At 40.5% G+C, this 18,169-nt stretch overlaps 1 protein-coding gene across 3 annotated transcripts in view; it reads right to left on the reverse strand.

The window, feature by feature from the left end:
• Positions 1-18,169, reverse strand: part of KLHL4 (kelch like family member 4) — a 77,018-nt gene that overhangs the window by 31,454 nt on the left and 27,395 nt on the right. For all 3 annotated transcript variants that reach the window (XM_073360870.1, XM_073360869.1, XM_073360871.1), the window contains exon 2: positions 319-492. In XM_073360870.1, coding sequence (XP_073216971.1) covers positions 319-492 — 174 coding nt within the window. The remainder of the gene's footprint in view (positions 1-318; positions 493-18,169) is intronic.

Here is an 18,169-nt window from a genome sequence, read left to right on the forward strand (position 1 = left end):
ATTAAGTAATCTAAAGTAATCTAGTAAATTAGAATCTGAACTTTTCTTTCAGAGGGTGTCTTTGTGCTGTTTGCTTCACTCATCTCTCTAAAGTTTGACTGTAGCAAAATAGAAAAAACTGGTTCATACTTGAATTTCTTTCTATTTACAATAATGAATTTAAAGCTGTGATCATATCATTTAACTGTCTTCAGCTGATGTGCTAATTATTGTAACCATTCATTCATAACTAATCAGGGACAAGGTGGGAACTCACATTGTCTGAGCTCTTGGAACTGTCAGGCTATAAAGGCTAGTAAACAATAAGGAAAATTCCACCTGTGAGCTGGAATCTTGTGATTTCCAGCAATGAGAAGAACATCACACAGCTGCTTCTGCTGGAGATAGTTCTCCATCTTGCGAAATGTCTGCTCTGCATGATTTGTAGATTGGAAGTATTCGTCTGAGCCATTGGTGTTCATTCCAGTGGGTGAACAGCTAGCTATTGATAATCTGTTAAAGAAAGAGAAAATGAGGTTACTGTAGCATTATCAAACCCGAGAATGCTTTTAACTTCATCTTTAATTGAGCTGTGGAAATTGCAGTATAACTGGAAATCTTTAAATATATTGATCTGGTGAGAGTGGACTTAATGTGTCATTTTCCATTTGATTCTTTTAATTATACTTCAGACCTTTTGTAAACTATTTTAAAACTTATTGTAACTATAATAAACATTTTCTAAGAGAAAAACAAAATAAAAAGAAAGGGTTCATATCTGGCAAATATAAATAATATTAGGGATATATTACACTATTTTAGTGAGTTCTATGAAGTCAGGCAGAGGATTCTAGATTTGAGTAAAAGAGATTATGAATCAGGACTAGGTGGCGCTGGTTTTTTCCTCCAGATACTACTTCCTTCTCATTTACTGCGCTGATTTTATTAAATCATACAGTAAATATAATTTGGGTATTTCCAATTATTTTAAGTAGTTTTTGCTGCTCAGATGTGTGCTTTAGGCAATTGTCATAAGTATGTCTACCAATTTATTAATATGAATGCAATACTGATAGTTTAAAAGCTTGATTTTAGAATTATTTCCTGTGGGTCTGATCCTGCAAAGACAACTAAGTCCACCAATTTCTACCAAGAGCAGTTCCATGGGCATCAATTAGAGGACTATTGATGCTAGTAAAGGTTTACATGGGTAGAGCCTATGAAGATAAAGTGTCATGGTCTAAAAAGTTCATGGCAAATCCCAGACTTCAATACAAAAATAACGCATTACATTACACTCCTAAAAATACACAAAAAAACCGCTGGTTTTTGACCAAACATTTGATTGATAATTCATATTAATTAATCAGCAAGCACATGAGTGTCAATAAATGTAATGTGAAAAGTCTCAATGAATTCATGATTGGACCTCTCCTCTTCTTGCTGAATACCATATTACTCAATGCATGATTTTTAATTTTTTTAACAAGTAGGTACCTAATCTGCAGGCCATTTCTATGAACTTTAATCGTCTGATATGCATATTATTTTTCCCAGCTCCTTTCATCACCTCTTCAAATGATGTTTTTGTTTTTATTTTTTTGTCAACTTTTAATGGATGTTTACTTTTTCCTAACTCTTCTTGAGTTAAGATTAATCATTTCTTTGGCCATTTATCATGTTGATGAAATCTAGTTTGCTATATTTTTTTCCTGATACTTGGTACATTTAAACTGGAAAATTATCTTTACAGTTATATTTGGATTTATAGTGGGCCTGAAGATGTCAAGAAGCAGCAGCAAACCTTAGTTCTTTTGGGTTCATGCATTGTGCATGTGAAAACTCAAGTGAAAGAAACAAGCAACTTTCATGATGATAAGGTCTTTCAGCAACATGTTCTGGATTTGTAGAATCAAAGCTTCCATTTTAAAGAAATTTCTCACTTTCACTGTTTTCAAAGGTAGTCTTCATAATATAACACTTTGGTCCTGTAGGGTTGCTGCCATTGTGTGTGTGCATTGGCCAGGTCTGGAGTAGAAGAGGTTTTCAGATATAGCTATACCAGCATGCCTGCCTAGTATAAATGCACATTATGCAGACAAGAGTTCTGTTGCTGATATAGCATCTACCAGTTCTCTCAGTGAAACTACCTACACTGACAAAAGCATTTTCATGTTTGTATTACTGTGTCTACATTTGTGATTTTGCCTCTATAGATGTGTTGTTCAAAAGTTACATCCTTCACCGACATTACTATACCAGCAAAGTTTTCTAGTGTAGATCTGGACACTTTGTGTTTTTATTTTGGCACTATCTCAACATTGTGTAAAACCTATTTACTTAGGGGAAGTCTACACTTAAAATGCTGCGGCAGCTGCTCCGCTCTAATGCTTTAATGAAGATGCTCTAAGCCAATGGGAGAGAGGTCCCCGGTGGGCCTAGTTAATCCACCTCCCCGAGAGGCAGTTGCTATGTCAGTGAGAGACACTCTCCCACTGACATAGCACTGTCTTTATGGTGGGGAGAGGGTTAGGTCAGTATAACTGTCACTCAGGGGTATGGATTTTTCAGACCCCTAAGCGACTGTAGTTATACTGACATAGGTCTGTAGAGTAAACCAGATATTTGAGAAAGTGTAACTTCAAAGTCAACTTGAGACCATTAATTTTGCACCTAATTCAACTTCTATTGAAATGAATGGCAGGACTTAAAAGAGAGCAGCCCCTAAAACAACAACAAAATAAAGATTCTACTGGAGTGAGGCAGCATTTTCATGTGCCCTTTAGCTCTTCCCCCCTCCCACCGCCTGCCCGCCCGCCCAAACAGAATGAACTCTTTTCTTATTCTTTAAAGTGAGGTTTCCTTGTCACATTAAATAGTTTGGAATGAAATTCAGATTTTCCTTGCCCATTCATCTTTGGAATTTCTTCACTTTATTTCTCATTCTTTCCTTCTTTATAACAACTGCAATTATTCAGTTTGTTTGTGCAATGGAACTGGATACGGTGTGTCTGATTCTGCTTGTTAACCATACAGAATGTGCAAGCCATTATTACATTTAGGAAATAATAAATTGAGGTAATAAGAAATTCCAGAAGCTTTCACGTAGTTCTTGTTGCTAAGAAACGTCTTCTGTTATCCATGTGTCCACAATGTCTGTATCCTTCACAGTCTAGCTGTCTAGAGTGCAGACCAATTTTTGTGACCCCAAAGGTGAAAACAGAATAATTCTATCATAAACATACTACTCAGATTGAAACAACGAGAAGTCCTTGTTGCACCTTAGAGACTCACATATTTATTTGGGCATAAGCTTTTGTGGGCTAAAACCCGATGCATGGAATGAAAAATACAGTAAGCAGAATATATTTTATAGCACATGAAAAGATGGGAGTTGCCTTACCAAGTGGCGGGGGGGCGGGGGGACGACAGTGCTAATGAGCCAATTGAATATATTTTTGTAGACGTTTGGGGATTATGGGAGTATAGATTGTTTTCTGGTTAAGAAATTGGATATATTCCTTATTTATTCCTGTCAAGGTTTTTCTGCAGTTTTTTTCATTTTGTTACACAAAGGAAAATGCCAGTGCTGTAAGTCATTCAAAAAGTATTCGATATCAAACCTGTGTGTCACAAACAATCTTGTAATTTGGGTGCATCATGCCAGATCCAGAAAGCTGATGATAGAGCTTTAATTCCATATGATAGATGTTATCTAGTATGCAATGAAGCAGGTTTAAATTTCACTTGATACATGAAGTGAAACTGAATAAAAATTAAGCTGGTTTACCATGAAGTAGTAACAAGTAAAATTCTAGCAAGATGATGACAAAACAACTAATGACTCGCAATCTGACCAACTAAGGGCCTCTACCTGATGTCAATCAAATAATAGAATCGCAAAAATATGGGGCTGGAAGGGACCTCGAGAGGTCATCTAGTCCAGCCTCCTGTGCTGAGGCAGGACCAACTATACCTAGACCATTCCTGATAAGTGTTTGTGTAACCTGTTCCTGAAAACTTCCAATGACTGGGAATCCACAACGTCCACTAGAAGCCTATTTCAGTACTTGACTGTCCTTAAAAAATAATGTTTTCCCCCAAAATATTTAGCCTAAATCATTCTTGCTATACATTAAGCTGATTACTTCTTGACCTATACTCATAGGATATGGAGAAAAATTGGTGACTGTCCTCTTTATAACAGCTCTTAACATATTTGAAGACTGTTATCAGGTTACTCTTCAGTCTTCTTTTCTCAAAATTAAACATGCCCAGTTTTTTTTAACCTTTCCTCAAAGGTCATATTTTCTAAACCTTTTTCATTTTTGTTGCTCTCCTCTGGACTCCCTCCAATTTGTCCACATCTTTCCTGAAGTGTGGCACGCAGAACTGGACACAGTACTCCAGCTGAGGCCTCACCGGTGCCAGGTAGAGCGGGACAGTTACCTCCCTTGTCTTACATACAACATCCTCACTAATACACCCCAGCCTTAGCCTTATATTAGTCTTATTTGCAACTGCAACACATTGTTGATTCATAATCTGTTTGTGATAGTCTCTAACGCCCAGATCTTTTTCCCAGTCATTCCCCATTTTGTACTTGTGCAGTTGATGATGTTCTTCCCAAGTATAGTATTTTGCACTTGTCTTTATTAAATATATTTCATCTTCTTGATTACAGACCAATCCTCCAATTTGTCAAGGTCATTTTGCATTCTAATCCTGTCCTCTAAAGTGCTTGCAACCCCTTCCAGCTTGGTGTCACGTGCAAATTTTATTAAGTATATTCTCCACTGCATTATCCAAGTCATTAATGAAAATATTGAATGTTACCAGACCCAGGACAGAGCCCCGAGGGACTCTACACAATCTGTTTGACAGCAAACCATTGATAATTAACTGCTCTTTTAGCACAGTCTTTCATACATTTTACTCCCACCTTATAGTAATGACTAGGGTATATACCCTAGATCAGGGGTCGGCAACCTATGGCACGCGTGCCAAAGAAGGCACACGCAAGCCAATTTTTAATGGCACGCTGCTGTCTGCCGACCCCAGCAGACAGCAGCATGTCATTAAAAATCCTGCCTGGCCCGGACCACTCTTCTCCGCCCCCCGCCCTCTCCTTGCAGGGCAGGCAAGCTTCCCCCTTCCCCCGCCTCTTCCCCCAGCGTGTTGGGTTCCTGTCCCTCCTTCTCTCCCTCCCTGCAGCCTATCAGCAGATGGCCCTTGCTATGGAAGGGGAGAGGGAAAAGTGGAGCCGCAGCGCGCTCTTTGCTCCCGCTTTCTGCTCCGGGGACCTTGGGGAAGGGGGTGGAATCAGGGCATACCCCTCCAGCCCCCTGCCATGAGCCGCTCATGGCAGGGGGCTGGGAGCACCCCCATGTCCCCAGCCCTCTTTTCTGACCTCATGAACCCACCCATACCCCTCAGCCCTGGCCCCTGCACCCCCCTCACACACCTCCAGCCCTGACTCCGGCATCCCCCACACATACCCAGCCCCCCTCCACACCCCATGCCCTGACTCTTGCACCCCCCACATTCTCACCTGCACCCCTCGCATCAAATGGGAGCTGCATAGGTAAGCGCTCCACACCCAAACCTCCTGCCCCAACTCTGAGCCCTCATTCTAGCTCCTGGCCAGACCCTGCACCCCAGCCCCCAGCCTGCTCCTTCACCCCCAGCCCTGTTCTCAGCATACTCCCACCCTCATCTCAGTGCAGAGAGAGGAAGAGAATGGCTAGAACCGGGGAGAAGGTAGGTACTTACTCTATGTGGACAGGGCCGGGACCCCAGACTGGCAGCGGGCTGAGCGGGGCTGGCGGATGGAACCCCGGCTTGCAGGAGCTGGTGGACGGAACCCCAGACTGGCAGCGGGCTGGGCCACTCAGCCCACTGCTGGTCTGGGGTCCCGGCCGCTGGCCCCACTGAGCCCACTGCCGGTCTGGGGTTCTGGCTGCCTGCCTCTTGCCAGCTAGGGTCCCGGCCGCAGGCCCCGCTCAGCCCACTGCTGGCCTAGGTGAACGGAACCCCAGGCCAGCAACGGGCTGAGCGGGCCGGCGGCATAAGATCAGCATTTTAATTTAATTTTAAATGAAGCTTCTTAAACATTTTGAAAACCTTGTTACATACGACAATAGTTTAGTTATATAATATATAGACTTATAGAGAGAGACCTTCTAAAAAACGTTAAAATGTATTATTGGCGCGTGAAACCTTATATTAAAGTGTGTCTTCGGCACACCACTTCTAAAAGGTTCTAGATGGTGCTCTCTACACCCAAGCAGTGCATCCCATGTCTACAGTGTAGTGTCCCACTCCCTCCCTATTGCCAGAGCCTCTCCCCACCTCCGTGAAAGACTCCAACAATAGAGAGATGCTCTGGCAGCTCCCCTGTGCTGGAATCTTTCCCCGCTGCCTCCCTCTTGCCAGAGCTTTTTGCTACTGTGTGTAGCTACACGCTGCATTGTGCACACAGCTTGCCTTTCACTGCAGCATGTAGCTACACGTACCCTAAACACCACCACCAGTGTAAATAAGGCCTGGGCTCTTCCAGAATCACAAATTTGTTCTGCTTGGCTATGATTAGGGGGAAATATTTCTGACTTGATTTGCACGAGTGAAAAGCATCAAAGGTATTATGTGCCCAAAGAAGGGGGATAGCAAGGAGGCAAATGAGTTTGCATCCTCAAATGCTTAGCCTGTGAACACCTGCCAGACGCTAGTTTTTAAATAAAACTGAAAACAAATATTTCCCCTTTTTCTCCCAGATGTGCAGAAGTCATGATAAAAATTCATAGAAATGCTATATTTGGTTATTTTTATCATTTTTAAAAATGTATTCATTATAGTTTCCCTGTCCTTCCAAGATCTATACAGACTTGGACACAGTACAATAAAATAACACATCAGAGAGTGAATCTGACATGGACAATAGGGTAATGCTAGTCTCTCACTGAGGAGCAGAGAAGAAAGCCAAGGGACAGGCTGCAGACAGAGTTGGCTGGCTGTTACAAAAATTAAGTCTATGTTGAAGTGGCTCCAGTCTTATTCCTTCTTCCCCTCCCCCATACTAAACCCCACTCCTGTATGCCATTACACTTTTACATTATTCTGACCACTATTACTAAGTAAAGAACACTTCTGCTGTAACTAGAAGTAGTGATTGAAATGCCTTAATTGGTATTTAAGTTGTGTGATAAGTTCTTTTTTTAAACCCTTGGGTCTTTAATATTTTAGCACCTGAGAATGCACATACAGTGATATTTCTCCACCGAATAAATTTCTGCTAACAGAATAGTAATACTGCTGAAGGAATTTAGAAGTGTTTTCCATTTAGCCACTTGTTTTATCCTTTTACCTAAACAATAATCTGGCTATTCTGTCAAATAGCTATGTGAGCAAAAAGATTTGTAAAGCATTACAGTGTTATCGTTCCTGCCATCTCTGAAGCTATGGTGAGCTCTCAGGAATTCATTATGTGTATTGTTTCTGGCTAAAGGAAAAATTAGCTAGTAGTGTTATATGTATGTTCATATTATATAATATAAATGAAATCATTAGGCCTAGTAAATTTTAGATTAGGATGATATGGATCACAAATATCGCAGTCTAATTAGTCTAATTAGTTTTGTTAGAAAATGCATCATAGCTTTAGAAGTGGTGCACGATAAAGAATAAGTGACAAATAAGTTGGAAAGTTTTGTAACTCTTTTGAAGTGGCAAAATTCATGGAGGATGTATGTACAGAAACCCATTGCGGTGTTGATCTTGAAATGCACACACAAATAAGGGGGAAGGTTACTGGGGCTTGAGAGGGTGGTTGCTGTTATGCATGTTTTCTTAGAAAAATGCAGAGGAGCCTTTCCCCTTTTTAAAGGTGATATGGAAAGTATTCCTTCCTTTTTGGTGTCTCATGAGCTCAAGCCAGCTCTATATTACAAAGTTTTGTCGGGGTAGTTATATTGGCCAGAGTGTGTGTGAAAAAGCTACACCCTTTGCAGATGTAGCTATACTGGCAAAAACACCCATAAGAGTGCTCATGTCGACATAGTTAATGTGGGTCAGGGAGGTGGTGCTATGATGCTGACTGAAAAACTCCTTCCATTGTCACAAGCTGCATCTGCAATATGGGCACTGCTGGTATAGTTAGTGCTATAGCTATACCAGCAAAGCCTTTGTCGTGTAGACATGCCCTCATTGTACACCGTTCTATAAACATTCTTGGATTTATGTCATTTAATGATTTGTTGGGATTTTCTTTGAGAAAATCTGAGAAGATTTTGACAACTCTGTTCTTACAGACATTCTAGTTACATTAGATGACCGTGATTGAAGACAAGTGAAACTTCTAGGTATGGTTATACAAAATATTTTAATTGACACACAGACAGAAATGGAGAAAGGTAGACAGGAGGAAAACAACATCAAAATTGTTTGAATTTGTCCCACACCCTGATTATCTGGTATTGTTTTGTAATCATATAGTAGAAAGCTTCACTGTTGCATAATTTTACATATGGTTGGTTTTGGAATTGGATGCTATAAAATGTTTTTGTTTCATGCAGTAATCCATGACTGCCTAGCAGCTTGTGCGACAATTTGCTTTTGTAAATTGGTATGACACCTACTTCAAGTGCCTTTCCCTCATTTTGCATTTTCGTTCACCTGTATAGAAGAATACAGTAAACATTCTCTTCTTATGTTTCCAAGAAAATCTTTAGCAAACATATTCTTGTGCATGAATTTCCACTTATCATTTCACTTGGTGGTTTTGTGAGTGTATATACATGTAGGTGTTTCCAGCAGACAGTGTAGACCACAGAGCTACTTAGGTGCTTTAAAAACCCACATTGAAAAATCCAGTTTCTGAAGAGTTTAGTGGCTAAACTGCCTAATCTCTGCAAGACTAGAGCTTCTTTGGATCTGCACTTACAGCACACCTTGGAAAAAACACACTGAGACGGAGGAAAAAACTTAGAGAAAATAGAGAAATGCTTCCAAAGAAAGATTTCACGTCACTGTGAATTGCACACAACTTTCCACTTAATTAGGCCCCATCCCACAAAAAGCTATATTTACAAAAATTATATTTTCACACAGTAGAAGCTGTACATTTTTGACACTCCATAATGTGTGCAAAAAATGGCCACACTGCAACTTGGTTGGGGTTTTTTCATTGGTTGTTTTGTTTGTTTGTTTGTTTTCTTTTGGTATTTTGTTTGTTCATTATGGAATAATTTGGACACTCCTGGAATCTTGCTTAAACCATTAAGACCAACAATTTCAACAGCGGCCAATGATTGTCTCCACTTTGTGGTGCAGAGTGCCCTGTGGATCTGCAGATAAAAGTGCAACCATTACTCCTTGTTCTGTGATCCCTTTCAGTTCACTCAAACTACTGTAACAAGCATTCGGGTAGTCAACAGTGAGAGATGCAAGACTGCCAAGTAGGGTGATCAGATAGCAAGTGGGAAAAATCGGGACGGGTGGAGGGTAATAGGTGCCTATATAAGAAAAAGCCCCCAAAATCAGGACTGTCCCTATAAATCAGGAAATCTGGTCGCTCTACCAGTGCCAAGTGACTCTTAAACATGCTTATAGCAAAACAATATTATAATTAGAGCTAGTCAAAAATTTTCAGAATGCTGATGAATAATGTAGGCAAATGCAGACAAAACAGTTTTTTTCACAACTCTCTTCACATTTGAGACCAGCGGTGCTAATACTTAATTGTATTCTTACTGAGTGTTAGAGAATTCAATGAGTTCCAGTCTTGCGTCCTAACATTCTACTCATTACATAACCATCACACTGATACTTTTTTCTCAGACTTTTCAGAATAAGGTACAAATTATATTCTGCTTTTCTGATTTGTTAAACCCTCTCCAAAATGAGTCGCTCTCTTCCTAGGGAAACAAATCGCAATAGAGGAGGGGAAAATGAGGGAGTTACACAAGTATCCTACTTCAGTAATCAAAATACAGGTAATTCAAAATGGAGGAGTTTTTTTGAGGAAAATTCAAACGGCTGAATGTGAACTATTGGGGCGGGGACCATGTCACCTTTGTATTTGTATAGCATCCAGTATGCTATGGGCCAGATTTTGCCACCTTTATTCATGTTGAGTAGTGTTTTATTCCTTGAGGAATCCCACTGAAATGACTAAGGTACAACCGATGAAGAAGGGTGGCAGAATCTGGCCATATGGCTGCTACTGGAAACAAACAAACAAAAAAAAAACCTATGCTGATGGCCCAGTGTAACGTGTGCAGATTCAGGAAAATAGAATTCTGCTACTCAGTTCAATAACAATGAATGATTACCTTATCAAACGTGCTGTCACAGACTTACCCCCATACTCCCACTGAGTAGGAGATATTCTGAGATGCTGAGATAAAATATTTAATATCTCTATCTCTTTTCTCATAAAGTGTTTGTAACAAACAAAAGGAGAAATAAAACAGTCCAGCAGAATAACATGAGAGTGACATTCGATGTCATGCTTAACAGAAATTAAGAAATGACTCACAGGAAAATATTCTGTCCTTTCCCATTCCTTTGCCCTTTAAACCAACCTCTAGTACTAATCAGCAACATATTCAGCTTTCTTCTGTCTTCTTTATTCTGTCCCTAATTATGCTTTAGACTTGCTTTTCAATCATCTTTTCAATACAGCACATTTAACAAATGTTGCACTATTGGATTTATTATTCACCACTGATGTGGCATACACGTTATATTGCTAATGGCACATAGAACTGGGTGCCCCTCTTCCATTGCTTATGCCTCAAGCTTCAAATATGCATATCACATTCAACTTCACCTTCGAATTCTAGCTTTAAACATTATAGTATGCACTCATCATTTATTCTCTTCTATGTATTTAGATTAGCTTCCACGAAGGGCTTCTAGAAGAAATTGCTCTTAAAAAATGTAAGTGACATTATCACAGAAGAAAATCATTAGAAGAATAATTAATTAGAAAGCTAGTGTGTAATATTTTCTCCAAAAGCATGCTGTGTATTTAGTTAACAAACAGCTGAGGAAATAATTGCTTTATGGGGGTGGGGGAGATTTATAAGTTAGAAACCATCATTTTGTTGTCAAATACTTTTTTGATACAATGATCTCTTTTAACAGTAATGATACCAATTTTCACTGATTGCCAGATCAGCTCAGTATCACTTGCATTTGTGTAATATTATAGGAAATTAAAGGAGATAGTCTATGTGTATTAGTATTGTAGGTGGTTTATTACCATCAGTATCAGCTGTTCTCCTTTCTAGTCCTGGAGGAATATCTCACCCTGTTTCCCCCCCACCACCCTATTTCTCCCAATATAGAAAGAGTATCATTTACTAGTAGATGGCTATATAATTTCAAATTTAATGTTGTCTTTATTTACAATGGTAATCTGTTTAAATTAAAAAAAACCTCAAATAGGTAAACATTTCTGTTAGCAAATCAACAGCTAATATGTGTTGTTTAATGCAGTGAGCAAGTTAAATTGCTTTACCAGTGCATCTAGAAATGTAGCTAGGCAAACATATTGAAATATGAGCTGTAAAACACTTACAGATTGATACAAGCATTAAATATACTTTTTTACAACTAACATTGCTATATAAAAATTTAGATAGCAGTGGATCTAGATTGATGCTTGATGTCTCTTTCTACTGCAGATGATTTCAGTTTCTCTACATTTGTGTATCTAATTATCTCCCTGCAATGCTAACCACTGGAAACAGTGTGACAGGAATGGTCACAAAACCCTGACCAAGGTCAGATGACTGGGTTTAGGAAATAAAGGTCAATACTCTCTAGCAGCCATCTTGTGTTTCAAATTTATTGTAATTCCCATTATAATTTTAGTTGAATCCTATGAGTTCAGTTTGGCAACTCCATCATGAACAGAGCCAGACAGATTTCATTTAGCTCCTGCAGTGCTGTAATTGTTTTGAGTTATGTCTAGGACCGTTTTATTCAGAAAACCATACTGGAGAACCAGATTTTATCAATTAATAATTATATCATTTCATTAATTATTTGTATTACCATAACACCTAGGAGCCCTAGTTATGGACCAGAAATCCACTGTGCTGGGTGCTATATATACACAGAACAAAAACGGTACCTGCTCCATAAAGCTTGCAAACTAAGTATAAGAGAGGAGACAATAGCTGGATACAGAAAGATAGCTAGGGGAGCACAAGGAAATGATGAGACCAAATTGGTCAGCAGGATAGGCATTGGTAACAGTACCCCAGCAGCCTAACCATTCTCTAGTTTTTCTTTAGGCATCATAGCAAAGGACAATATTGAAGGAGGATAATTATGTAACTTTGTGTATGTTTATGGAGAGCTCCTCCCAAGTGTATGGGGCTACATGGAAGAAAGCAGAAAGGTGCTTGTTTAAAAATTTTTAAAAAGTGGAAGGTGGCGGTTGGCATCATGGAACGATTGGGGGCAGGAGTCGATGTTTGGATAATGAATGAGAGATGATAGGTAAAATGGGGATAGTCAATGAAAGTGGACTTTGCCTTGAAAGTGAAGACAAGCAGCTTATGTTTGATGTGATAGAGAAAGGGAAGACAGCTGAGGGATACAAAGAGTAGGGTGACATGGTCAAAGTCATGGCCTAGGAGAGTAATCTTAGTAGCAGCATTCTGAGTGGATATTAGTGGGGCAAGATTACACTTGTCAAGAGAAGAGAAAAGGAGGTTGCACTAATTAGGCTGATGAGCATTTGGATGAGAGTTTTAGCTATGTGTATGCATAGAATCATGCGAACGTAGAACTGGAGGGTACCTCGAGAGGTCATCTAGTCCAGTCCCCTGCACTCATCACAGGACTAAGTATTATCTAGACCATCCTTGAGAGGTGTTTGTCTAACCTGCTCTTAAAAATCTCCGATGATGGAGATTCCACAGCCTCCCTAAGCAATTTATTCCAGTGCTTAACCACCCTGACAGTTAGAAAGTTTTTCCTAATGTCCAACCTAAACCTCCCTTGCTGAAATTTAAGCCCATTGCTTCTTATCCTATCCTCAGAGGTTAAGAAGAACAATTTTTCTCCCTCCTCCTTGTAACAACTTCTGTGTACTTGGAAACTGTTATTATGTCCCCTCGCAATCTTCTCTTTTCCAGACTAAACAAACCCAATTTTTTCAATCTTTCCTCATTGGTCATGTTTTCTAGAACTTTAATAATTTTTGTTGCTCTTCTCTGGACTTTCTCCAATTTGTCCACATCTTTCCTGAAATGTGGCACCCAGAACTGGACACAATACTCCAGTTGAGGCCTAATGAGCGCAGAGTAGAGCAGAAGAATTACTTCTCGAGTCTTGCTTACAATGCTCCTGCTAATACATCCCAGAATGATGTTCGCTTTTTTTGGAACAGTGTTACACTGTTGACTCATCTTTAGCTTGCGTCCACTATGACCCCCAGATCCCTTTCCACAGTACTCCTTCCTAGGCAGTCATTTCCCATGTTGTGTGTGTGCAGCTGATGGTTCCTTCCTAAATGGAGTACTTTGCATTTGTCCTTATTGAATTTCATCCGATTGACTTCAGACCAGGGCTGGCTCCACAGTTTTGGCCGCCCCAAGCAATGAAAGAAACTGCCACCGCGGACAGCAAAAGGAAGAAGCTGCAAAGGGAAGGGGCTGCCGCCAATTTGCCGCTGTGGTGGGCAGCACAGAGAAGCTGCCGCCGAATTGCTGCTGTGGCCGGAGGAACTGCCGCCCCTTTCAAACTGCCGCCCCAAGCACCTGCTTGGAACGCTGGTGCCCGTAGCCGGCCCTGCTTCAGACCATTTCTCCAGTTTGTCCAGCTCGTTTTGAAGTATAACCCTATCCTCCAGAGCACTTGCACCCCCCTCCCCCCACAGCTTGGTATCATCTGCAAACTTTATAAATGTACAAAAGGCCATACCATAAAGATGCTGTGCAGAAAGAATCTGCAAGATTTAGACGTAACCTGGGTGTGAGGACATAGAGAGGGATCTGAGTCTAAGATAACATGCAGGTTATGGGCTTAAGTGACCGTCAGAGTGGTGGTTGTGTCTGCAATGATCAAGAAGTGAGGGAGAGTTTAGGGGGAAGGTTTAGATTTAGAATAGCAATTGATTAGAAATTGTTGAGCTTGAACAGATGGCTAGATATTCATGAGGAGGTGTCAGAGAGACGGGCTGAGATTTTAATGTGGACAGAAAGAGACAGATCAGGAATAGAGAAGTAGATCTGTGAGTCATCAGCATAAAGATATGGTTAAATTTGTGTTTGTGTATGAGATTACCTGGAAATAAAGTATAGTGGAAGAAGAGATGACGACCAAAGAGAGAACCTTTGGGGGTGGGGGGAGGGGGATGAAAAGGATCCTCCACAGAAAATCCTGAATGAGCTACTGGAGGTAAGAGGACAACTAGGAGAAGACAGAGTCATGGAAGCCAAGGGAAGAAGAGATTTCAAAAAGAGAAGCATGGACGAGTGTTGGAGGTAGCTAACTGGTCAAGAAGGATGAGGGTGGAAAACCAGTTCTGAGATTTTGATAGGACGAGGTTCTTAGAGACTTTTCGGTGAGAGTGGTTTCATCTAAATGCAACGGGGAGAAACTGGATTAGAGAGGGTCTAGTATGGAATTGGAGGAGAACTCCAGACCACAATTGTAGACCGCTTATTCATTGAGCTTTAGATGTATGGGAGAAAGGAGATGTGGCAGTAGTTGGAGAAGCAAGTGGTGAGTTTTGAGATGGGAGAGAATAAAGCTTGTTTGTATCATGAGGGGCCAGAGGAGAGTGAGAGGTTAAGGAGAAAAGTAAGGGAATTGATGAGCAGGTGAGCAGATGTGGTAGGATCATGGGGGCAAGTGGAGAAGTTAGAGGAGGAGGGCGGATCAGAAAATTCTCTCTCTGACAGTGAAAGAAGAGGAGGGAGAGTGTTATAGAGAGGAAAGCAAAGGCTGAGGCATGAGGAAATTTGAAAAAATACTACATGACCTTCTGTTGGAAGAAAACAGGAAGATTCTGTACATGCAGATAAGTGGTGGTAGGAGTGTGGGAGTGTTTGAGGAGTGAGTCAAAGGTGGTGAAAAGGCAGCGGGGATTTTAGCGTGGAATTCAGTTAAGTTGAAGAAATAGAGTTGTTCAGATAGGAAGGCAGGACCAAAGGAGGAAAAAATGAATTTGTAGTGGAGCAAGTCATTCTGTCATGGAATTTCTGCCAGTTATGTACTGCAGAGTGCGAGCAGAAGTGTATGTTGGGAGGTGAGCCGGGGCTAGGAGTTGACGGGGATGACCTTGCAATGGGGGAGAGGGGCAAAGGAGTTAAAATTGGAGGAGAGTGACGCATGGAAAGAAACAACCATATCAATAGAGGAAAGGGAAGAAAGGCCAGGAAGTGGCCAGGAAGGAGAGGGATAAATGTTGAATTAGTAATCAAGCCAGAAAAATAAAATTTGAGTTGGATTTTTGTCTATATTTGAGGTGATTTCTCTTCTCTTATTTATTCTTATTGACAGAGTACAAGTTTTCTTTGTTTCATTTTAATGTTTTGTTTTTTTGCTTTTCATTGGCAGACAGAATAATAAGGCTGAGAATATGTTAGAAAACCTATTTACAAGAAAATTAAAGATTGTCTCCTTGCATTAGTATTGTGGTGACATGCCTGCTGGTTATATAAAGGGTACATCTGTGCTCAGATCTTTTGTACATTATATCAAATGCCTATTATACACAGCGGAACTGGAGAGCAAATGCTATAAATACATTGTTAGTAGAGGTTAGGGAAATTATATTGTGGGAAATCTTTGCAGTTTGCCATCTCATCTTGTCTGCACCTGTCAAGCTATACACACCAGCTGACCACTTCCCTTTTCTAATAGTGATGAAGAATAAGAATATAACCATTAGAAGTCGTGTGTCTCTGTCCAATATAATAAGAGAAGCATGGATTAAATGTAATATGTTTAATCTGAAAAATATTTTGGGTATGTTATCATCCATTGCCTATTGTGATCCTCCATGCAGCATACAGTAATGGCAGAGCTGATTTATATACACTGATTACCTGCTGGGCTAATTATACTAGATTGTTCAGCCAACTACCTTATAATGATTATTTACTATTTGTGAACATAAGAGCATAAACTTAAAATTTGATTACAGTACACTGGACTCAGGAATGTGACTTATCAATAGATATATAATGAAATTGATTGAGCCACCTTAAAATCTCTGTGAGAAGACTACAGAGAATAATAATAAAAAAAACCCTCCCATTTCTAACATATGCTTCACTGTATCACTTTCTTTTTGGCATCAGAAAGAGCCTGCTAGTGATGGTGCCATATATTTTTCTGGTGATACACATTATTTACTATTTTTAATGATTTTATATTGAATTACTGTGCTGCAATTAATAGAAGTACAGTAATTGCAACTATTAGCCTCATGATTGAAAGAATGCTCTTCAGTAACTTGGTGATTGCTCAGAAATTGCAAGTCAGTGTGTGTTACTGATAATAGTACAAATAATTCCATAGTCCAGGTTTTTCTTTGCTGTGTAGACATACCAATAAACATTAAGGCCAGAAGGGACCATCATGATCATCTCCTGCAGATAGCAGGCCACAGAACCTCGCCCACCCTCTCCTGTACTAGACCCATAACCTCTGGCTGAGTTACTGAAGTCCTCAAATCATGGTTTGAAGACTTCAGTTTACAGAGACTCCACCATTTACTCTAGCTTAAGCCTGCAAGTAACCCAGGCCCCATACTGCAGCGGAAGGTAAAAAAGGTAACCTTGGGGTTAGGTCTCAGTCCTGCAAAGTTTTTACAGGATTAGGCATAGGCGTGGTCTTACTCAGATACTAGGGGGTGCTCAACTCCCACTCCACCCCAGGCCCTGCCCCCACTCCACCTCTTCCTCCAAGTCCCCCACCCCGCCTCTTCCCACCCCACTCTGCCCCAGACCCTTCCACACTACACCCTTTTCCCCAAGTCCCCAACTGTGCCCTGCCTCTTCCTGCCCTGCCCCATTCTGCTCCCTCCTCTAACTACCCCCACTCCTCCCCCACCCCAACCAGTGCCTCCTGCATGCCGCTAAACAGCATTTCCGCGCCAAGTGAGAGGTGCTGGGAGGGAGGGGGAGGAGCTGATCTGTGGGGCTGCTGGTAGGTGGGAGGAGCTGGGGGGGGAGTGGGGCCTAAGTGAGTAATGTGTAATAGGAACTATAATACTCTTATGGAAAATGACATTGGTTTTTGAAAGTTTCCCAAAACCTTAAGTACAGACACTAAAACTAAAGAATTACAATAGGGGTTATGGGCCAGAGACGATATGACAGATATCTGTTTTTGTGCAAAAAATGCTGGGCCAAATACTTCTGTTGCATTTGTACAAGCCCAATGACCTTAGTGTGAATGCAAATATGCCACACAGCAAATGGGTTCACAGAGGTTTGGCATGTATGTTTAATTCTGTTTTTGTATTTAATTGGGACCATTCCTTTTAAGTTTAAAAATCACTGTATGTTTCTTACCTTTTAAAAAATATACCCTTCTGGAACTTGAGGATTCTAATGCTCTTTGATTCTAAAAGTAGGAATGCATATCCTTGTTCCTCTAGAAAGTCTGATGTACTGCAGACTGCTAAGTCATTCTGGGGGCGATTAGTGAGAGGAGGAACAAAAATGCAATGAGCTTCTCTTTGACAGGAGTTGTCACGAGTTATAGCAAGATGTTTCAATATTTTTTCATTTCTCTATGAGATTGTTGTTGTCTTAATTCCTTAACCATGCATATGGTGATTGGAGAAGGTGCAGAGAGGAAATTGAAGCCTACAGGTTGGTTATTGCTGATGTGGTATACAGTCTTCTTTTTAAGCTATGGAATGTGCTGCTTTTGTGGTACCATCTAGAAACTCACTTGTAGTCCAGTTTTTAGGTATAGCTAAACAGTGTTGATTGGTGATCCTCAAAAATTCTAGAGGTTCAGTTAAAAAAGGGCTTTCAAATGTTGCTGGTTATCCCCAGTCAGAACAATAAAATGTCATGGCATGAAGCAGAATGTGCTCCACCAGGGGTGATATAAGTAGGGAAAAGTGAGTCTGAAATAAGAGGTAGAAGTTTAGAAACAGCCAAGAAATAGGCTGGCCTCCCTTCCACCTAGCTACTTTTGTCTGCCTTTT

The sequence above is a fragment of the Lepidochelys kempii genome, chromosome 9, assembly GCF_965140285.1.
Source record: "Lepidochelys kempii isolate rLepKem1 chromosome 9, rLepKem1.hap1, whole genome shotgun sequence".
Lineage (NCBI taxonomy): Eukaryota > Metazoa > Chordata > Testudines > Cheloniidae > Lepidochelys > Lepidochelys kempii.